Source organism: Tachyglossus aculeatus, chromosome 1, assembly GCF_015852505.1.
Source record: "Tachyglossus aculeatus isolate mTacAcu1 chromosome 1, mTacAcu1.pri, whole genome shotgun sequence".
Taxonomy (NCBI): Eukaryota; Metazoa; Chordata; class Mammalia; order Monotremata; family Tachyglossidae; genus Tachyglossus; species Tachyglossus aculeatus.
Window position 1 is genome coordinate 137402713 of NC_052066.1, and position 23713 is coordinate 137426425.

A 23713-nucleotide genomic window follows, 5' to 3' on the forward strand; every position below is an offset into this window, starting at 1 on the left:
GGGGCTGAAGTGGATACAGGGACCAGTTAATCAATGGTATTTATCAAGCATTTACTGTGTACAGAGGACTGTGAGCCCACTGTTGGGTAGGGACTGTCTCTATATGTTGCCAATTTGTACTTCCCAAGCGCTTAGTACAGTGCTCTGCACATAGTAAGCGCTCAATAAATAGGATTGATGATGATGATGACTGTATCGAGGGCTCGGGAGCGTACAATATACCAGAGTCGGTAGACACAGTCCCTAGACTCTAATGAGGTGTGGGACCCAAGGGGTGCCGTGGTTTCTTCACCGACAGAAGCAAATGTCGAGTGGACGGCAGACCCCAAAATGCATTCATTCATTCATTCTATCGTATTTATCGAGTGCTTACTGTGTGCAGAGCACTGTACTAAGCGCTTGGGAAGTACAAGTCGGCAACATAGAGAGATGGCCCCTACCCAACAACGGGCTCACAGTCTAGAAGGGGGGAGACAACAAAACAAAACAAGTAGACAGGTGTCAATACAATCAGAATAAATAGAATTACAGCTATATACACATCATTAACAAAATAAATAGAATAGTAAATAGGTACAAGTAAAATAAATAGAGTAAAAAATCTGTACAAACATATATACAGGGGCTGTGGGGAGGGGAAAGAGGTAGAGCAGGGGGGATGGGGAGGAGGAGAGGGAAAAGGGGGCTCAGTCTGGGAAGCAGACACTGGAACAGACACACCATCTTGCAATAACTGTGCCTCCAAGCGTGACACAGCGCAGTGAATAGAGTCTGGGCCTGAGAGTCAGGTCATGGGTTCTAATCCCGCCTCCATCATTAGCCTGCTGTGCGGCCTTGGGCAAGTCACTTCACTTCTCTGGTCCTCAGTTACCTCATCTGTAAAGTGGGGATTGAGACTGTGAGCCCCACGTGGGACAGGGACGGGGTCCAACCTGATTTGCTTGGATCCACCCCAGCGCTTGGCACACTTTTTTTGTTGTCTGTCTCCCCCTTCTAGACTGTGAGCCCGTTGTTGGGTAGGGACCGTCTCAATATGTTGCCGATTTGTACTTCCCAAGCGCTTAGTTCAGTGCTCTGCACACAGTAAGCACTCAATAAACATGATTGAATGAATGAACAGAGGAAGCGCTTAACAAATACCATAATAAATAAATAAATACACAAATGCATATTCAGCAGTGTGTTTGGATCGGGAATGCTGATCTGCCTCTATTTCAAAACCCTGAAGCAGTTCCGTTTATTGTGGTTTAAGAACCCTTACTGGGAGATTTGTTGGGCCAGGCATTTAAATACCCATTATCTGTAATTTATTTACTTACATTAACGTCTGTGAACCCCTCTGGACGTAAGCTCGTTATGGGTAGAGAATGTGTGGGTTTATTGTTGTACTCTACTCTCCCAAGAGCTTAGTACAGGGCTCTGCACACAGTGGGCCCTCAATAAATACTATTGATTGACTGACTGTCCGCAAGGAGGGACAACTTACTGTGAAGTGGAGGCTCCTGTTTCTGCAAATTTTCTAATTCAAAAAGTGTTTACTTTGAAAACTCTCCCTCACCCCCGCCCCGACCTTGCTCACCCCTCCTTCAAAGCCTTACTGAAGGCCCATCTCCTCCAAGAGGCCTTCCCAGACTTAAGTCCCACATTCCCTCATCTCCCACTCTCTTCTGCTTCACCCTGACGTGCTCCTTTTGTCCCCCCAAACCCAGCCCCACAGCACCAATGGATATATCTGTAATTTTGTTTATTTGCATTGATGTCTGTTTATTTGTACCGATGTCCATCTCCCCCCCTCTAGACTGATATCGTCGTGGGCAGGGACTGTCACTGTTTACTGTTGTATTGTACTTTCCCAAGTGCTTAGTATGGTGCTCTGCACATGGTACGCGCTTAATAAATATGATTGAATGAACGAAAAGAGGATCAGAGTGGCAAAGAGGACACCTGGATTTCCACAGGGGTTAAAGCTCTGACCCTCACGCTCAGCTGTATTTCAAAGCAGAGGGCTCCTGCACAGACCAGGGGTAACAGGAGGGAAGCCGCTCAGTTACCCCTGAAAGCTTTAAAGCAACCCGGTGAACCGTGGGCAGCCAGAATGCCCGGGGCTGTACTACAGTGGCCACCAACATGGCATGGACTCAGGAGTCAGAAGGACCGGGGTTCTGATCCAGGCTCTGCCACGTGTCTGCTGTGTGACCTTGAGCAAGTCACTTCACTTCTCTGCGCCTCGGTAACCTCCTCTGTAAAATGGGGATTGAGACTGTGAGACCCATGTGACCAACCTGATTACACTGTACCTACCCCTGCTCTTAACACAGTGCTTGACACATAATGACAGGAACATACTATAAAAAAGCCCCCCAGAGCCCCCAAAATTTGCACAGTAATTCACTTTGTTCACCTATCTTGATCAATTGTATTTATTGAGTGCATACTGAATGCAGAGCACCATACTAACAGCTTGGGAGAGCACAATACAACACAGTAGACACGTTCCCTGCTCACAAGGAGCTTAGAGTCTAGAGCGGGAGACCGAAATTAATATAAGTAAATATGGATACGTATATAAGTGCTGTGCTCTGTTCTTTTAACTTTCAAGGCTGATCCACAAATGTCCCTTTCTCCCATATGAACAGCTATCATCGCATTTTCAGTTTAAGGATGAATAGCCCATTGCTGGCATATATTTTTCTCATTTCCCTTGATGAGTCAATGAAGAAAATACACGGCTGGGCATCAGCTGCTTTGGAATTTTGCTTTCGGAGGGAGGAAAGAAGGAACGTTTCACTATTAGTCGTACGTAGTGAAGTGTAACGTACTCTACACTCCATTCTCCCCCGGTCCCTATCTCATCATCATCATCATCAATCGTATTTATTAAGCACTTACTATGTGCAGAACACTGTACTAAGCGCTTGGGAAGTACAAATTGGCAACATATAGAGACAGTCCCTACCCAACAGTGGGCTCACAGTCTAAAAGGGGGAGAATCTCCTGTGTCCTATCTCCTGACTCAAAGGGATCCCCACAGAGATGACTAAGGTGGTTCTGGTTTCCTCAGTAGGTAAACATCCCGTGGGAGACCAGGGAGAGATCCAATCACTTCTGAGTAATCACCTGCCCTGTTAGATGTCCAGTCACGGACTGCTGACGGAGAGTGGGCGTCGCTGAATGACAAACAACTCTTTCAGACCACCTAAAATATCTCCCCTCTCTGGGACCACCCGACGTGACTCACGTTTCCCTTCTCCACAGCTATTTTCTCTTTTTCAGTCACTTCCTCTGAGGCGTTAGTGGCTCTCACCTGAAACGTCATTCCAGCATTTCCTTCTCTTTGTCTCTTGACCTGAATTTTCTCTTGCCACAACTCCAACTCCACCCCCAATTTTTAACCTACCCATGGAGCCCACCACAGCATCTGTATATATGTATATATGTTTGTACATATTTATTACTCTATTTATTTATTTATTTTACTTGTACATATCGATTCTATTTATTTTATTTTGTTAGTATCATCATCATCATCAATCGTATTTATTGAGCGCTTACTATGTGCAGAGCACTGTACTAAGCACTTGGGAAGTACAAATTGGCAACATATAGAGACAGTCCTTACCCAACAGTGGGCTCACAGTCTAAAACGGGGAGACAGAGAACAAAACCAAACATACTAACAAAATAAAATAAATAGAATAGATATGTACAAGTAAAATAAATAAATAAATAGAGTAATAAATATGTACAAACATATATACATATATACAGGTGCTGTGGGGAAGGGAAGGAGGTAAGATTGGGGGATGGAGAGGGGGGTGAGGGGGAGAGGAAGGAAGGGGCTCAGTCTGGGAAGGCCTCCTGGAGGAGGTGAGCTCTCAGTAGGGCCTTGAAGGGAGGAAGAGAGCTAGCTTGGCGGATGGGCAGAGGGAGGGCATTCCAGGCCCGGGGGATGACGTGGGCCGGGGGTCGATGGTGCTTGGTTTTGTTCTCTGTCTCCCCCTTTTAGACTGTGAGCCCACTGTTGGGTAGGGACTGTCTCTATATGTTGCCAACTTGTACTTCCCAAGCGCTTAGTACAGTGCTCTGCACACAGTAAGCGCTTAATAAATACGATTGATTGATTGATTGATTGATTGAGGGTGCGGTAATTATGTCTGGCCCACCTCGGAAATCTACTTATAACCTCCCTCTTCCCATTCTGCCACCTGTCTTTCATCTCCTGCCTACGATGGGGTCGGACTTTACTGCTCAAGGCTTCTGAGCACAAAAGCCAGAAACCATCCTTCTACCGCAGTTGCTATGCCAAGCACAGAGGGGCACGGATGGGCACAGACAGGCTGGGCACGGCAGAGTCCTGGCCAATGGACCCAGGCACAGACCACCGAGCTATGCCTTGTTCCTACTTGCTCATATAATCATGATGGCATTTGTTAAGCACTTACTATGTGCCAAGCACTGTTCTAAGCACTGGGGAGGATACAAGGCGATCAGGTTGTCCCATGGGGGGCTCAGTCTTAATCCCTATTTTACAGATGAGGGAACTGAGGCACAGAGAAGTCAAGTGGACTTGCCCAAAGCCACACAGCTGACAAGCAGCGGAGCCGGAATTAGAACCCATGACCATATTCCTCATATGCCTGAGGAGCTCCGCAGTTTGTTTGTTTGTTTGATGATGATGGTGAGATAGTACTTGTTAAGCACTTATTATGTGCCAAGCACTGTTCTAAGTGCTGGGGTAGATACAAGGTAATCGGGTTGTCCCACATGGGGTTTACAGTCTTAATCCCCATTTTAAAGATGAGGCATAGAGAAGTGAAGCAACTTGCCCAAGGTCACACAGCAGACAAGTGGTGGAGCCGGGATTAGAATCCGACTTTATTTTATTTTGTTAGTATGTTTGGTTTTGTTCTTTATCTCCCCCTTCTAGACTGTGAGCCCACTGCTGGGTAGGGATTGTCTCTATATTCATTCATTCATTCAATCGTATTTATTGAGTGCTTACTGTGTGCAGGGCACTGTACTAAGCGCTTGGGAATGAGAAGTTGGCAACATATAGAGACGGTTCCTACCCAACAGCGGGCTCACGGTCTAGAAGGGGGAGACAGACAACAAACAAAACATATTAACAAAAGAAAATAAATAGAATAGTATTCATTCATTCGTATTTATTGAGCAGTTACTGTGTGCAGGGCACTGGACTAAGCGCTTGGGAAGGACAAGTTGGCAACATAGAGAGACGGTTCCTACCCAACAGCGGGCTCACAGTCTAGAAGGGGGAGGCAGACAACAAAACAAAACATATTAGCAAAATAAAATAAATAGAATAGTATTCATTCATTCATTCAATCGTACTTATTGAGCGCTTACTGCGTGCAGAGCACTGTACTAAGCGCTTGGGAAGTACAAGTTGGCAACATCTAGAGACGGTCCCTACCCAGCAGCGGGCTCACAGTCTAGAAGGGGGAGACAGACAACAAAACAAAACATATTAACAAAATAAAATACATAGAATAAATATGTACAAGTAAAATAAATAAATAAATAGAATAATGAATACGTACATGTTGCCTATATGTTGCCAGCTTGTACTTCCCAAGCGCTTAGTACAGTGCTCTGCACACAGTAAGGGCTCAATAAATACGATTGATTGATTGATTGACTTCTGTTGGCCTCTTTCCTCCTTCCCCGTCCCTCCTGCCTTTCCCCGTCCTGTAGACCCCATGAGAGAGGTTAGTGTGGGAAGGGCCGGCCAGCAGAGTCAAGAAGGGAAAATGGGAAAAGGAAAAAGGAAGAAGCGCTTGGAACAGACCTTTGCACACAGTCCGTAATCAATAAATACAATTGAATGAATGAAATAGGGCAGAGCACAACGCCCTTCAACCCACTGATCGTTACTCAATGGTCTGGGGTAACAGCACTCTGGAATGTGTGGTGGTTGGGGAGAGGAGCCAGACCCCAAATTTTTGAAGATCACAGCAGCCAAACACAATATGCTCTTTACCACTCAGGCAATAAATTGAAGTTATCATTATGCAATCTAGCTTCAAAGAGGGCTGTCCTTAAATGGGCAGCCTCCTACAAGCAAACACTGCTCATCTAATTCTGTGCTGACCCTTTGGGTTCATTCATGGCCATAATACAGTTATTAGATTCAAACGCCATTCTTGCTGGCCCCACATTGTCTTTAAAGGAAGAAAATGAATTAGCCCACTAGCCCCAAGTGGCTTCACTGCAGGAACGCCTAAATTCAACAGCAGTGTGGAAACTTGTGGGCAAACTTTTCCATCTTAATTCTAATTTCCCTTCTTTGCTCTAGTCAGAGACTTCAGCCCCGGACATTGTTCAATTCAGATCCTGAGAGAAAAGAGAAGCAGCGTGACCTAATGGATAGAGCATGGGCCTGAGAGTCGGAGGACCTGGGTTCTAATCCCGGCTCTGCCATTTATCTGCTGGGTGACCTTGGGCAAGTCACTTCACTTCTCTGTGACTCAGTTACCTCATCTGTAAAATGGGGGTTAAGACTGTGAACCCCATATGAGATCTACCCCAGAGTTTAGTATAGTGCCTGACACATAGTAAGCACTGAACAAATACCATTAAAAAACAAAATTCACCCTCCCTCTGTTTTCAACTTTTCAGGTCCTCTCTCCACCATTCTCTCTTAGGCTTTACTATACCTACTTCCCAAACAACGACCTCCGTGTGTCTCTAGGTCCCTTCCTTTCCCACTTTCTCTGCCAAACCTAGACCTGAGTAGTTTTAGACTGTGAGCCCACCGTTGGGTAGGGACTGTCTCTATATGTTGCCAACTTGTACTTCCCAAGCGCTTAGTCCAGTGCTCTGCACACAGTAAGCGCTCAATAAATACGATTGATTGATTGATAGTTCCAGGAAGAAGTAGGGAAGCGATAAAGACTTCCAGCAGTTAACAGGAGGAGAAAAGTCAGGTTATTTTTGTGTTACTTGTGCTGACCTGTGTGAAAAACGAGTGCGAGAGGGACCGCTTCCAGATTCAAGAATGGCTTTAAAGCACTCCACCACCTTGCCATTTTTTTTTTTAATGATGGCATTTATTAAGCGCTTGCTATGTGCAAAGCACTGTTCTAAGCGCCCACTACTCTCCTTCTACAACCCAGCCTGCACACTTCAATCTTCTGGAGCTAACCTTCTCCCTCTGCCTCGGTCTCCCCTGTCTCACCACCAACCCCTGGCCCACATCCTGCCTCTGGCCTGGAATGCCCTCACTCCTCAATCCGACAATTACTCCGCCTCCCCCTCTGCCTTTCAAAGGTTTATTGAAGGCCCATCTCCTCCAAGAAGCCTTCCCAGACTAAGCCCCCCCCTCTTTCCTCTTCTTCCACTCCCTTCTACATCACCCTGACTTGCTCCCTTTGTTCTTTCCCCCTCCCAGCCCCACGGCACTTATGTACCTATCTGTAATTTATTTATTTGTATTGCCGACTCTAGACTGTAGGCTCGTTGTGGGAAGGGAATGTGTCTGATTATTGTTGTACTGTGCTCTCCCAAGCGCTTCTGTACGTAGTAAGTGTTCATGAAATACGACAGAATGAATGAATGAACGATCCTCTCATTGACTGCTTGGAGGAGAAAAGGAGACAAAGACGATGGGGGAAAGCTCCCGTAGACTTGAGGCCTCCTGCCTCCTTACCTGCATGGGGTTAATCTTCACGGAGCGTTCAAAGCACTCCACGCACTCTCGGAATTCCTTGCCCCGCAAGTGTAGGAGTCCTTTGGAGCGCTGGGCCCTGGCGCTTCGATGCCCGGACAGCTCCCACGCCTTGTCGTAGTAATGGTGGTCGCGAAGCACGTCGCCCAGCAAGCAGTATAATCTCGGGCTTTCCTTCTTCTCCAGTTCTTGCCTCAGGATTTCTTCTGCCTAGGAGTCATACGAACAATACTATAACATGCATAGTACCTCTCTAAAGAAGGAAACAGAAGATTCGTCTCGGAAATGACTGAATACTCCACCCGGGAGCTTGGGTGACGTCTAGGTGAGAGATGAACATTGGCCATTTGTGGAAGCTGCTCTGATTAAAGGCTGGTAATCTCAGCAGGAATTCTCCAGGATACTTTTGCCATCACCCGACGGGACGGCTGTTATTTTCAACTGGTGGCCCGGCCTCCACTGGATTCATTCATTCATTCAATAATGTTTATTGAGCGCTTATTGTGTGCAGAGCACTGTATTAAGTCCTTGTGCTGAATTGTACTTTTCAAGCGCTTAGGACAGTGCTCTGCACACAGTAAGTACTCAATAAATATGATTGAATGAATGGATAACCTCACTTGAAGTACGTAACAAGCAAGAGTCTACTGTTGGGGCAGCATATCTTTCAATGCATGGCAGAGTGGCTAGAGCACGGACTTGGGGGTCAGAAGGTCATCAATCAATCAATCAATCAATTGTATTTATTGAGCGCTTACTGTGTGCAGAGCACTGTACTAAGCGCTTGGGAAGTACAAGTTGGCAACATATAGAGACAGTCCCTACCCAACAGTGGGCTCACAGTCTAAAATGGGGAGACAGAGAACAAAACCAAACGTACTAACAAAATAAAATAAATAGAATAGATATGTACAAGTAAAATGAATAAATAAATAAATAGAGTAATAAATATGTACAAACATATATACATATATACAGGTCATGGGTTCTAATCCAAGCTCCACCCCTTGCCTGCTGTGTGACCTTGGGCAAGTCACTCTTCTGGGCCTCAGTTACCACATCTGTAAAATGGGGGTGAAGATTGCGAGCCTGATGTGGGACAGGGACTGTGACCGACCTGATTAACTTGTATCTACCCCAGAGCTTAAAATAGTGCTTGACACATAGGAAATGCTTAACAAATATCATTATTATTATTATTATTATTATTATTGTTGTTATTACTGAGAAGCAGTGTGACCTAGTGGAAAGTGAACAGGACTGGGAGTCAATCAATCAATCAATCAATCAATTGTATTTATTGAGCACTTACTGTGAACAGAGTACTGTACTAAGTGCTTGGGAAGTACAAGTTGGCAAGAACCTGGGTACTAATACTGGGTCCGCTACATGCCTGTTGGGTTACCTTGGGCAAGTCGCTATTTTTTTTTTAAATAGCATTTTTTTAAACACTTACTATGTGTCGAGCACTGTTCTAAGTGTTCGGGGAGGTATAAGTTAATTACGTCGGATGCAGTCTCTGCCCTACGTTGGACTCACAGACTAAGCAGGAGAGAGAAAAGGTATTTAATCCCCATTTTATACCTGAGGAAATGGAGGCACAGAGAAGTTAAGTGACTTGCTCAAGGTCACACAGCAAGCAATTAGCCAAGTCGTGATTAGAACCCAGGTCCTCTGATTCCCAGCCCGTGCCTCCATACCTTCATGTGTAAAAAGGTGATTAGGAATGTGAGCCCCACATGGGATGTGGATTGTGTCCAACCTGATTAGCTTGTATCTACCCCACCGCTTGGTGTAATGCCCAATTAAGTGTGGAACAAATACCATTAAAAAAAAAAAGTTCACCCCTGTCTATCAGAAGAGAAAGTAGCCAAACTTTTTTGATTCAAGCAAATCCCAAATAATGTGCCTTGCAAAGAACCAATTTGCTCTGACCTGGCTCCTGCACATGCTCTTGGGAGCAATCACCATCATCATCATCATCAATCGTATTTATTGAGCGCTTACTGTGTGCAGAGCACTGTACTAAGCGCTTGGGAAGTACAAGTTTGCAACACATAGAGACAGTCCCTACCCAACAGTGGGCTCACAGTCTAAAAGGGGGAGACAGAGAACAAAAGCAATGGAGGTTTGCCTTGCTGCAGTGCAGCTGGACACCAACATCCCATCCACACTGATAACAATAATAATAATAATAGCATTTGTTAAGCGCTTACTATGTGCATAGCACTGTTCTAAGCACTGGGGGGGACACAGTCTTAATCCCCATTTTATAGATGAGGTAACTGAGGCTCAGAGAAGTGAAGTGACTTGCCCAAGGTCACACAGCAGACATGTGGGGGAGCCGGGATTAGAACCCACGTCCTCTGACTCTCAAGCCCGTGCTCCTTCCACTGAATGGTATTTATTGAGCGTTCACTATGTGCACTGCACTGTTCTAAACACGTGGAAGGATACAATACAAGAGAATTAGCAAATACGTTTCCTGCCCATAATGAGCAGTCTACAGTTCAGAGGGGGAGACAGACGTTAATATGGATAAATAATTTAAAATAAATAATTTGCCGTGGGGTTGGGAGCAGGGTGAATAATAATAACGAAAGCAATAATAACAATAACTGTGGTTTTTGTTAAATGCTTACTATGTGTCAAGCACTGTTCTAAAATGCTGGGGAAGATACAGGATGATCTGGTCAGGCCCAGTTGCTGTCCCACACAGGGTTCACAAATTAAGTAGAGGGCAAAGGCAGAGAAGTTAAGAAGGTAAGTGGTGGAACCAGGATTAGAACTCAGGTCCACATGACCTTGGGCAAATCACTTAGCTTCTCTGCAGCTCATGGGGGACATGAACTGTGTCTAAACTGATTAGCCTGTATCTACTCCAGCGCTTAGTACAGTGTTTGGGACACAGTAAGTGCTAAACAAATAACCATAATCAACCAATGATAGTTACTGAGTGCATTGTACTAAGTGCTTGGGAACGTACAATCCACAAGAGTTGGTAGAAGCCATCCTTGCCCACAAGGAGCTTACCGTCTTCCTACCTTCTATAGGGAGGGATGGGCATTAAAACAAATTAGGGATAGGGGAAATTGTGCTGGATGAATTCATTCGTTCTCTTTTTTCAAGCCCCACCATCCTGCCAGCAGAATCACCTTTCCCGAGGTCATTATTTTCCATCCTTTACTCTCACATCCCATTTGCATTGCAGATTTCTCTCTTTCTGCTCCTCCGTTCCACTTCCCAATCCTTCCCAACTATGCCCTTTCCTGTTGCCCAATGGTTTTGAAAGATGGAGCCCCCCTCCTTCCTCTTCCCCTCCTCCCCCCTTACCTCCTTTTCTTCCCCACAGCACCTATATATATGTATATATGTTTGTACGTATTTATTACTCTATTTATTTTACTTGTACATATCTATTCTATTTATTTTATTTTGTTAATAGGTTTTGTTTTGTTCTCTGTCTCCCCCTTCTAGACTGTGAGCCCACTGTTGGGTAGGGACCGTCTCTATATGTTGCCAACTTGTACTTCCCAAGCGCTTAGTATAGTGCTCTGCACACAGTAAGCGCTCAATAAATACGATTGATTGATTGATTGATTGATGAAGCTTCTCTCAATCCATCTGCTTCACCCCAGAGAGATGGGGAACGCTGGACCAAAAACAGGTCTAGTGGCTGACGGCTGGAGTGCCTCAAAGGCGGTGTGGGGATCTATTTTGTGCCAAGCTGAAGATGTGGGCGGGCAAGGGATGGTTAGAGAATGTAAATGCTTCAAAACCTCCTACAGCTGGGGTCCCAGACTTTTCTCGGGGCAAATATAGCTGCGTATTTTTACAGCAATGTGCGAGAGGATATTCATGCAAACTTCTGCTCATTAGGATAAAAATAAAGCCCAGAACATGCACAGATATATTTAAAAGGCCATCAGCCTACTAGCGAAACTGAAAGATGTCAATAAGACATTTTTGTCATTTTGGAGCACCCCAAACAGCAGTAAAAAGAAGAATGGCAGTTAGAGATATCTTTTCATGATTTTTGTTTCTCCTGCTCCTGACTCATCCAAACTACTCCTGTGGTACAATGAATAAGTATTGATTGTGGATCTCAAAATACACCGACTAAAGCTCACTATAAACTCAACAATCCAAGGTGCCAGGGAAGCTGGTTGCTTCTTGGACTAAATTCCTGAACTCCCGAATTACAGCTAGGAGATGAAAACTACACAGCACGCTCTTCTCCGCCTCTCTGCCAATATTGCCCCAGCTCCAGATCTTTTTTTGTGTTTTTTTAAGGTATTTGTTAAGAGCCTACTATGTGCCAGGCGCTATGCTGAGAGCTCTCAGTGCGATCACCACTCAGCCCACTGAACAGGAACTGCATTTTACATTGAAGCAGGGCTTTTTTGGTGGCTGAACTGCGCTGGAATGATGTTTCAGGTGTCCTTTCACTCCAGCTCTTTAAAGGAAAGTCTCTGGCCTTCCTCCACAGACCCCACGCATGTCCATGGTTCCGGCAAAACTGAACCTCAGATCGGACTCCAATTTCTGGTGGTCCTGGCACCCGTGATTCCATCACCAGGTGTATAGGCAACACCTGCTCACTGTGGGCACTCATGGGTGCACTTCAGAAACTTGGTCCTTAGCAGCAAAAAAGAAATGCCCCATATTTAGGTTTACAGCACAGAGCCTGCCTTGGCCCCAGTCGGGGAAGGATGATTTGCCAACACAAATATTCCACGTTCGAGATTAAATGGAATAATTCAATACTGCTTCTTGGCGTGCTTCTCATCTGATTAGCACACCTCTTTGAAAAAAGGCAGGCTCATTGTTGTGCCTATTTCTCCCACTCGAAGAGAACACAATTATTAATAAATGAAAAATGTAATCTGCTAATACTTTATTTCAAGGATTAAGCAATGACATTGTTTGTGCAAATTCCCTCTATTGTCCACAATTCCATTCCCTCCTAAAGGAGCAGGGGTTTCTACTGATGGGAAACTCCCACACCCTCTGAACACTCGGGCGGCAAGTGGTTTTGCGGGGAGAGGAAAGTGGGCATATCTGGAGTGGTTTCATTTTTCTAATTGACAACAAGGGGGCCATTTTGAAGCTACGAGGTCCGGAAAAACGATTAAAATGAAGGGAGACTCAAAATGGACATGGAACAGTGCTCTTAAACTGATTATTTCTCTTAAATCTGGAGCCAAATCTTCCCACACACACACAGAGATAGGGTAGGGAGCGGATCAAAGGCAGCTAAGCAGGCCCTCTTGGGTACCTTGGGAGAGTCCGCTGGAGGATAAGACGCTAGACAATGCTGTAACTGGATCGGGCCAATGGTATGGTCAATCCAGGTTCTGGTCTGTCAAAATGGCCAAAAGATATTTACAACAACGTGATGGTTGCTCCCCTTGGTATCTATCCAAATGATTCTGAATGTTCTATCGAGGATCCCTCACATTTTCTTAAGTAAACCGTAAGGATTTTCTTTTTTTTGCCCATTTATCTACCCAAACCCCTTCTGATATCACCGAGCCTTTGAACCGGCATGACTTCCAGTGATAATGAATTTTGCCTACTGTGTAAAGATTCTTCCTTTAGTTTGTTTCGCACTTTCCACCTTTGAACTTCAGTGATAACTCTTACATTGGTGTGGTGGGGCTTCAGGGACAGTGATTTCACGTACTCCCTGCTCACACTCTCCAGGGCTTTGGAAAGGTCAACCCTATTAAGCCATTAAATGATGGATAAAATTTCACAATGACCACATCTAATCAAGTTAGTGACAATCAGTAGTTGGCAAGAACCGCTTCCTGTGATGAACTAAGAGGGTAGCACAACGAGAAGGGCTGAGTTGGGAAGAAAAATATTTGCAGCCTTGTGGAAAACTGCAGGGTTCATGATTAATCTGATCTCCCTGAGTTGCGTAATAAAAACAAAGGGGGGGCTAATCAATCTTTTATGTGACATAGGAAGCACTGAGAGAAAATCTTCAAACTTTCAATTATTTGGGGTTGTTTGCTTTCAACATACAACAGACCTGTAAAAACAGAGCCGAACAAAGCAAACATAGTCCTGCTGATCTAAGGGGAAGGGACAGGAATTGTGCTTTCCCAAACTGTGACGTATTTAAGTCCGTTGTCATGTAGTTACAATTTGGATTATTTTCCCAATATGCATTACCTTCCACTTGCTCATGCTGAAGCTCTTCTGCCACTTTTCTGCCCACTTACAGCAGCAAATCCCTATCTACTTAGCATTTTCATCCATGGCGTTTATGGAGCATGTACTATGTGCAGACCAAACGCTTGGGGAAAATACAATATAATAAAGATGATAGGCATCGTTCCTGGCCACCAGGAGCTTACAGTCTAGAGGGGAGTTTACAGGTAAAGATGGGAAACCAACCATCACATTTCAGCTTCACCGAACTATTAACACCATAAACCTTCAGGGCCCATTGAGAACTTGGACTTATCACTGCTCACTCCCTCTTTCATCTCCTTTACTAATAATTCTACTAATAATAATTATGGTATTTGTTAAGTGCTTACTATGTGCTTACTACGTGCCAGGTGGGGTTAGTTAAATTAGCGGCAGAGGAGCGGAGGGTGCGGGCTGGGCTGGAGAAGGAGAGAAGGGAGGTGAGGTAGGAGGGGGTGAGATGATGGACAGCCTTGAAGCCGAGGGTGAGGAGTTTTTGCCTGATAAAAGGCGGTTATGTTGAAGCGCGAGAGGGCAGTTGGAGGCACGCTGAGAGCACCAATCAATCAATCAATCAATCAATCGTATTTATTGAGCGCTTACTGTGTGCAGAGCACTGTACTAAGTGCTTGGGAAGTACAAATTGGCAACATATAGAGACAGTCCCTACCCAACAGTGGGCTCACAGTCTAAAAAGAACAGCATTCGGAAGCAGAAAGAAGAAACACCGGCAGAACGGGCTCCTTTGACCACAGACTGGTACTGGACCTTGGGGAGGTGGAGTGAGTGTATGTAAGTAGGTGGCACTCCCTTGCACGTTGGTAAAACCAAGTAAAAAACTTTTCACGGTCACCTTGGTGATCAGGGGTGTAGTTTGAGCTCTACTATGGGACTCCGAGGCTCCCCCGGTCCAGAAAGGTCCTGGTTGGTATGAACCGGGGGCTCGCAACACCAGGCGCTGTTCCAAGCGCTGGGGTGGATACAAGCAAATCAGGTTGGACGCAGTCCCTTGTGCCCCGTGGGGCTCACAGTCTCAAGCCTCATTTTCCAAATGAGGCCCAGAGAAGTGAAGTGACTTGCCCAAGGTCACACAGCAGACAAGTGGCAGAGCCAGGATTAGAACCCATGACCTTCTGATTCCCAGGCCCGTGCTCTTATCCAATATGTCATGCTGTTTCTTCTTTTATAAAGTGGAAATCCTGGAGAATCTGTCCATGGATGTTTTACAAAATCATCAGTACAGAACAACATGTTGGAAAACATTCATTACAGATGCCAAGAAGCAGCGTGGCTTAGTGGAAAGAGCAGGGGTTTGGGAGTCAGAGGTCGTGGGTTCTAATCCTGCCTCCGCCACTTGTCAGCCATGTAAGTTTGGGCAAGTCACAACTTCTCTGTGCCTCAGTTCCCTCACCTGTAAAATGGGGATGAAGGCTGTGAGCCCCAAGTGGGGCAACCTGATCACCTTGTATCTGTCCCAGCGCTTAGAACAGTGCTTGGCACATAGTAAGCGCTTAACAAATGCCATCATCATTACGCACACGTAGGTTTTTTTGACTTTAGTTTCCATTTGGGAAGGGACAAGCAGAGTGCTTGTCTAACTGAGGGGCTGTAGAGTTCTCCTGTTCTACGATTCCCCACGACTTACCAACTTTTGAAAGCACCAGAATGGCTTCCTGCCGTCCCAGCTGTCCCACTAGGGGTGAAATACGATCGAATGAATCCGACTCTATTTACTGAGCGCCACCGTAAGCGCCTGACAGAGGAGTGCTTAGGAGGCCTTCCCAGACTGAGCCCCCTCCTCCCCATCCCCCCAGCCTTACCTCCTTCCCCTCCCCACAGCACCTGTATATATGTTTGTCCATATTTATTACTCTATTTCCTCCCCATCCCCCCAGCCTTACCTCCTTCCCCTCCCCACAGCACCTGTATATATGTTTGTCCATATTTATTACTCTATTTCCTCCCCATCCCCCCAGCCTTACCTCCTTCCCCTCCCCACAGCACCTTGTATATATGTTTGTCCATATTTATTACTCTATTTTATTTGTACATATTTATTCTATTTATTTTATTTGGTTAGTATGTTTTGTTTTGTTGCCTGTCTCCCCCTTCTAGACTGTGAGTCCGCTGTTGGGTAGGGACCGTCTCTTTATGTTGCCAACTTGTACTTCCCAAGCGCTTAGTACAGTGCTCTGCACGCAGTAAGCGCTCAATAAATACGCATGAATGAATGAATGAATGAAAGGCTGGGTGCCCATCACCCAGCTGCACGGCTGTTGGTGGGGGGAGCGAGAGGGACGGTTTAAGGAGCGGTACTTCTTGCCGCTGCAATCGTTTGGTTCTTAACCTCATTGTGGGCCGGGAATGTGTCTGTTAGGCAGAGCACGGGCCTGGGAAACGGCAGGTCATGGGTTCTATTCCTTGCTCTGCCACTTGTCTGCTGTGTGACCTTTGGCAAGTCGCTTCACTTCTCTGGGCCTCAGTTATCTCATCTGTAAAAAGGGGATTGAGACTGGAAGCCCCATGTGGGACAGGAACTGTGTCCGACCTAATTTGCTTGTATTCACCCCTCTGCTTAGTACAGTGCCTGACCCATAGTAAGCACTTAACAAATACAATTATTATTATTACTATTATATCGTGCTCTCCAAAGTGCTTAGTACTGTGCTCTGCACACAGTGAGTGCTCAATAAATACAATCGACTGACTGACTTAACTTCATCCCTGGCACCGAGCTGCTGCTGAAGTCCACGGAGTCAGTCAGTCGACACTGTCGATACCGCCTGAATGGTGCTGTGTGTCACTAAGAAGCAGCATGGCTCAATGGAAAAAGCCAGGGCTTGGGAGTCAGAGGTCATGGGTTCAAATTCCGGCTCTGCCAATTGTCCGCTGTGTGACTTTGGGCAAGTCACTTAACTTCTCTGTGCCTCAGTTACCTCGTCTGTAAAATGGGGATGTGAGCCCCACGCGGGACAATCTGATCACCCTGTATCCTCCCCAGCGCTTAGAACAGTGCTTTGCACACAGTAAGCGCTTAACAAATGCCATTATTATTATTATTATTAAGGTTTGAGCTAGGCCAACTGTTTCATTTCTACCAACCCAAGGTCCGGCCTAGCTGCCACTCCTCGGAGAATGAATGACACTTTAGAAACACTAATTTTTATTGACTACTGATGCTTTAAACACCTCAGAGATTCCTCTGTTTGTCCACGGAAGTGATTTACTCCCAAGGCTTTTCCAGAGGGAAGTCCAAAATAAGGGGATGGCTAAAATGAGAAGAGAACGAAAAAATGCCTCCTGTTTTTCTGAACTACAAAGCGTTGTTTCAGATAATACAGGAGAAGACTGAGCCATGATAACAGCTGAAAGCAATTTACTCGTTAATTCATTGGGTTTGAATCCTAGTACCAATAGCTTGTGATTTCAGTGTACCACTTGACCAAAGAGGCTCTCTTAATTTTGCCCACTTTCAAAAGAGAACAAAACCACCACAGAAAGAAATAGAAATATTCCAGGATTTCTACTTTCCTGTAAGGACGGAATTTAAAATGCCTGCCCTGAGGACAGCTGCAAACTACAGTGAAGCTGACTGGGGAGCAGTTAGGGAAGGAAATTAAATACCGACCACAGCGTGTTCAAAATCTTTCACCGTTCTCCCCGAAGATCTCAACTGTTGACACGCTTCATGTTTGCTGCCTCAAATGATCTCCCCCAAATGAATGGAACTAATGGAAGCTAATGGACCAAAGTAGGTCTGGGAAAAAGAAGCTGGAAGAACATGTGAAGAAGAGGGGATGGCTTAAGGAGGGGCAAAATAAAATGCTCCTGTGACATCCACATGTGGAAAAAAATGTATGAAACCAACTCACAGGAGTAGTCTATCAGGACTTATCCATGCCTGCGGAACTTTCCTTACCTTCCCATGCTGCCCAGTCCTTTCGTAGCAAATGACAACGTCTTCCCACATTTCAAGCTTCTCAAAGATCTGAAGAGCAGAACTGGTGCATCCCAAGTCAAAGAGTAAGCTTGCAAGTTGGCGCTGGGAAAAATCAAATTATAAAGTTACTAAGGCTTTTTGCTCTACAGCGGATAGCCCGTTTCTTTTATAGGTTCACTCTGTCCGTTACCTGTTTATCTTCAATACCAGTTTTTTGGGTGGATGTTTTAGCTATTAAACCAACTGTACTTCATGCTGTCCGAAACATGGGTACCTCTACAAACGGAATTTTTCAGAAATTTTTTGGAGTTTTGCTCAAATATTTCTGGATGGCAAAATCCTCCCTTTAAAAAGAAGTCTCATAATTAAGGGGAACAGTTTCTCCCTTTTGGTGGTTTTGTTGCCTAAATGGAACCCAAATCACACAAAGGTCACAGAGAAAATGAACCCCTCAAAACTGGAGTTGGGGGCGGAGGAGGGTGGGAATGCAAAGGAGTGAGTGGAGGCCAAGGTTGAGAAGACTATGCTTCACTGTGACAGCTGAGTTATTTTCCCATAATAACCATTATAATCCCTGGAAGTATAAAATAATCAGTGAGAAGACAATTTGGAAGTTGACTCTCTGAGGAAATTAAACAATAGAGGAATGGCTGGATGGGAAAACTTGAAGACGTTCCGGAGGTCAAGGTCAGAGGGTAACGTGAGGGAAATCCGCAAAATGTACATTTAGTGTCTCATGAAAAGGAGTCTGAACAGAGTAAAATAAATTCAGCAGTTCTTTGAGGTCAAAGGTGAAAGAGTGATATGCACCCTATTGATCAATTTTCTCTGGTTGCTGTATTCCAGATGTGCAATTTCTCCAACAGGAACATAACAACAACACTCCCTTGAGTTTCTGTAGTATTTTCTTACTAATCACTTCATCCATTTTCGTGGATCCCATTTCATTTTCATTCCCACAATACCTCTGCAGACCGGGGAAGGGCAGGTATAATAATTCCTGTCATCAGGGGAACAGGAAAGATAAGTGACCTGCCCAGAGTCACGTAACAATTTTGATAATAACATTTCAAGCAATCCATTATATTTATTGAGCACTTACTGTGGGCAGAGAACACAAGGGCATACTGAGCATTTGGGAGAGAACAATTCAAGAGAGTTTGTAGACATGATCTCTGCCCGCAAGTAGTTTATAGTCTCGAGGGCGGCACGAGCATTAAAATGAACTACGGCTATCTACATAATCAATCAATCAATCAATCGTATTTAAGTGCTGGGGGTCTGAGGGTGAACGGAATCTCTAGTGATTAAAGCGTACAGATCCATGGGCGATGAAGCAGGGAGAGGGAGGAGGGGAAATGAGAGCTTAGTCAGGGAAGGCATTTTGAAGGAGATGTGATTTTAATATTCATTCATTCATTCATTCAATCGTATTTATTGAGTGCTTACTGTGTGCAGAGCACTGTACTAAGCGCTTGGGAAGTACAAGTAGTTTTGAAGGTGGAGAGAGTGGTGGTCTGTCACATAATAATAATAACATTTATTAAGCGCTTACTATTCTAAGCGCTGGGGGATACAAGGTGATTAGGTTGTCCCATGGGGGGCTCACAGGCTTCATCCCCATTTTACAGATGAGGGAACTGAGGCCCGGAGAAGTGAAATGACTTGCCCAAAGTCACACAGCTGACAGTTGGCGGAGCGGGGATTTGAACCCATGACCTCTGACTCCAAAGCCCGGGCTCTTTCCACTGAGCCACGCTGCTTCTATGAAGAGAATTTCCCAGCTCCGCCACTTGTCAGCTGTGTGACTTTGGGCAAGTCACTTCACTTCTCTGGGCCTCAGTTCCCTCATCTGTAAAATAGGGATTAAGATTGTGAGCCCCCCATGGGACAACCTGATCACCTTGTAACTCCCCAGCGCTTAGAACAGTGCTTTGCACATAGTAAGCGCTTAACAAATACCATTAAAAAAAAAAATCCCAGCTCCACCACTTGTCTGCCATGTGGCGCTGGGCAACTCACTTCACTTGTCTGGGCCTCAGTTACCTCATCTGTAAAATGAGGATGGAGAGCGTGAGCCCCACGTGGGTCAGGGATTGCGTCCAACCCTATTTGCTCGTATCCACCCCGGCGCTTAGTTCAGTGCCTGGCACATAGTAGGCGCTTAACAAATACCGTAACTATTATATGAAGGGGGAGGGAGATGCAGGCCAGAGACAGGACATGGGTGAGAGGTCAGTGGTGAGATGGACGAGATTGAGATCCAGTGAGTTGGATGGCGGTGGAGGAGCGAAGCCACGAGCTGAGTTGCAGCAGGGAAATAGTGAGGCGAGAAAGGACGGGGAGAGCTGATTTGGTGTTTTCAAGTCAACAGTAAGGAGATGGTAAAGCCGATGATATCCGTGAAGTGCCTACTATGTGTTACACGTTGTGCTAAGCACTGGGAGAAAAGTAGTACATCACCTCAGACCCTGTGCCTATCCCCCATGGGGTTCACAATCTATGAGAGAGTCACTGCTAGGACTGGGTGCTACATCCAAGTCGCCAGACTCCACCAGATTGAGATCAATCAATCAATCGTATTTATTGAGCGCTTACTGTGTGCAGAGCACTGGACTAAGCGCTTGGGAAGTACAAGTTGGCAGCATATAGAGACAGTCCCTACCCAACGGTGGGCTCACAGCCTAAAAGGGGGAGATGGAGAACAAAACCAAACATACTAACAAAATAAAATAAATAGAATAGATATGTACAGGTAAAATAAAGAAATAAATAAATAGAGTAATAAATAAGTACAAACATATATACATATATACAGGTGCTGTGGGGAAGGGAAGGAGGTAAGATGGGGGGATGGAGAGGGGGACGAGGGGGAGAGGAAGGAAGGGGCTCAGTGAGGGAAGGCCTCCTGGAGGAGGTGAGCTCTCAGGAGGGCCTTGAAGGGAGGAAGAGAGCGAGCTGGGCGGATGGGCAGAGGGAGGCCATTCCGGGCCAGGGGGAGGACGTGGGCCGGGGGTCGATGGTGGGACAGGCGAGAACGAGGTACGGTGAGGAGAGATGTTTCCTGAACTACTGTCCACTTTCAAGGAACACTTGCATACTCTGTCAGGATGGTATTTTCTTTTCTACCTGTATGGCCCAGCGTGGCGGAACTTGGCAGCTATAAAAAATCTTCAGGCGTTCTAATACTGAGGTAGTCTTGTCTTCAAATTGATCCGCCAGAGCCTGAAACAAAACGTAACAATGATGTCCATTTACTTAAATACAAGTGTGACTTTTTTTGTAAAGTGAACGGACAAAACCGATGCGTGAAAAATTTCCCAGGAATATTTTTTTGCTGTAAACGCTACATGAACCCACCAGATGTCCAAAAACGAGAACCTCATTAGAGCGGGAAGGAATCAATCAATCAATCAATCAATCAATCAATCAATCGTATTTATTGAGCGCTTACTGTGTGCAGAGCACTGTACTAAGCGCTTGGGAAGTACAAGTTGTCAACATATAGAGACAGTCCCTACCCAACAGTGGGCTCACAGTCTAAAAGGGGGAGACAGAGAACAAAACCAAACATACTAACAAAATAAAATAGAATAGATATGTACAAGCAAGATAAATAAATAAATAAATGGAGTAATAAATATGTACAAACATATATACATATATATGGGTGCTGTGGGGAAGGGAAGGAGGTAAGATGAGGGGGATGGAGAGAGGGACGAGGGGGAGAACTAATTTGGGCACCAAATTAATAATGGTGCACAGATGGAAGAATTCATTCATTCATTCATTTGTATTTATTGAGTGCTTACTTTGTGCATTCATTCATTAAATCATATTTATTGAGCCCTTACTGTGTGCAGAGCTCTGTACTAAGCACTTGGAAAGTACAATTCAGCAATAAAGAGAGACCATCCCTGTCCAAACAAGGCTTACAGTCTAAAAGACTAGCATCAATACAAATTAACAGAATTATAGATATGTACACATCAAACAAGTAAGCAGGCAACAATATGAATAAATATATTATTTAAAATGTTATTCAAAATCAATATATTAGAGAAGCAGCATGGCTCAGTGGAAAGAGTCTGGGCTTTGGAGTCAGAGGTCATGGGTTCAAATCCAGGCTCTACCAATTGTCGCTGTGTGACTTTGGGCAAGTCACTTAACTTCTCTGGGCCTTAGTTACCTCATCTGTAAAATGGGGATTAAGACTGTGAGCCCCCCATGGGACAAACTGATCACCGTGCACCTCCCCAGCGCTTAGAACAGTGCTTTGCACATAGTAAGCGCTTAATAAATGCCATCAGCGTGGCTCAGTGGAAAGAGCATGGGCTTTGGAGTCAGAGATCATGGGTTCAAATCCTGGCTCTGCCAATTGTCAGCTGTGTGATTTTGGGCAAGTCACTTAACTTCTCTGGGCCTCAGTTACCTCATCTGTAAAATGGGGATTAAGACTGTGAGCCCCTGTGGGACAACCTGATCACCTTGCAACCTCCCCAGCGCTTAGAACAGTGCTTTGCACATAGTAAGTGCTTAATAAACGCCATTATTATTATTATTATTATTATTATAAGTAGAATTGTAGACATGTACATATATTCATTCACTCAATCGTATTTATTGAGCGCTTACTGTGAGCAGAGCACTGTACCAAGCGCTTGGGAAGTATATACACAAGTGGGGAGGGGAGTTGGGGTAGACGCATGAATATACTGAAGACTTCTGTGATTATAACTGCATCGTGCCAAGAGGAAATGTTAGCTTTTGGTCTTGGTCTTTCCTGCCCTGCCATCCAGTCTCACGCCCTCCTGCTCTCTCCCCATTCATTCATTCAATCGTATTTATTGAGCACTTACTGTGTGCAGAGCACTGTACTAAGCGCTTGGGAAGTCCAAGTTGGCAACATATAGAGACGGTCCCTACCCAACAGTGGGCTCACAGTCTAGAAGGGGGAGACAGACAACAAACCAAAACAAATTAACAAAATAATAGAATAAGTAGAATAAATATGTACAAGTAAAATAAATAGAGTAATAAATACGTACAAACATATATACATATATACAGGACCACACCTCACGCTGGCTCCCTAGGGGGCTTTCTGTGTTTCCGCCTGGATACCTGGGAACGGGGAAAGCTCTAAGGTTCCAGGTGGCACAGAGGAAGAGGGAAGCAGCGTGGCTCAGTGGAAAGAGCCCGGGCTTTGGAGTCAGAGGTCATGGGTTCGAATCCCAGCTCCGCCACATGTCTGCTGTGTGACCTTGGGCAAGTCACTTCACTTCTCTGAGCCTCAGTTCCCTCATCCTTAAAATGGGGATTAAGACTGTGAGCCCTCCGTGGGCCAGCCTGATCACCTTGTATCCCCTCCAGCGCTTAGAACAGTGCTTGACACATAGTAAGCGCTTAACAAATGCCATTATTAATTAAGCGCAGGCGTTTGGGCACTTGCGTGTCATGGCACAGTAGAAAAAGCAAGGCCCTGCACGTCAGAAGGTCACTGGTTCTAATCCCAGCTCTTCCACTTGTTTGCTGTATGATTTGGGCACGTCACTTCACTTTTCTGGGCCTCAGTTACCTCTTCTGGAAAATGGGGATTGAGACTGTGAGCCCCATGTGGCACGGGGACTGTGTCCAACCCAATTTGCTTGTATCCATCCCAGCGCTTAGTACACTGCCTGGCGCATAATAAACGCTTAACAAATACCATAATAATTATTATCATTCTCATTAATGTCGTCCAGGAGTGCAGGATATCTCATCTGGGGATGGGACTCCAGCCAGCAGTCCAATACAAACCACGCCATTCCTGCTGGACGACTTCCTTAGGCTTAGGGATGTGCTCTCATCAGAACATGTTTTCCCAGACAATCCCCGGCTGC

The 23713-nt window shown here is 45.3% G+C and overlaps 1 protein-coding gene across 1 annotated transcript in view; it reads right to left on the minus strand.

Moving 5' to 3' along the window:
* Nucleotides 1-23713, minus strand: part of TTC27 (tetratricopeptide repeat domain 27) — a 264277-nt gene that overhangs the window by 50760 nt on the left and 189804 nt on the right. The window contains 3 exon segments of the mRNA XM_038747964.1: nucleotides 7670-7897; nucleotides 17811-17933; nucleotides 20961-21056. Of these exon segments, the coding sequence (XP_038603892.1) occupies nucleotides 7670-7897; nucleotides 17811-17933; nucleotides 20961-21056 (447 nt within the window).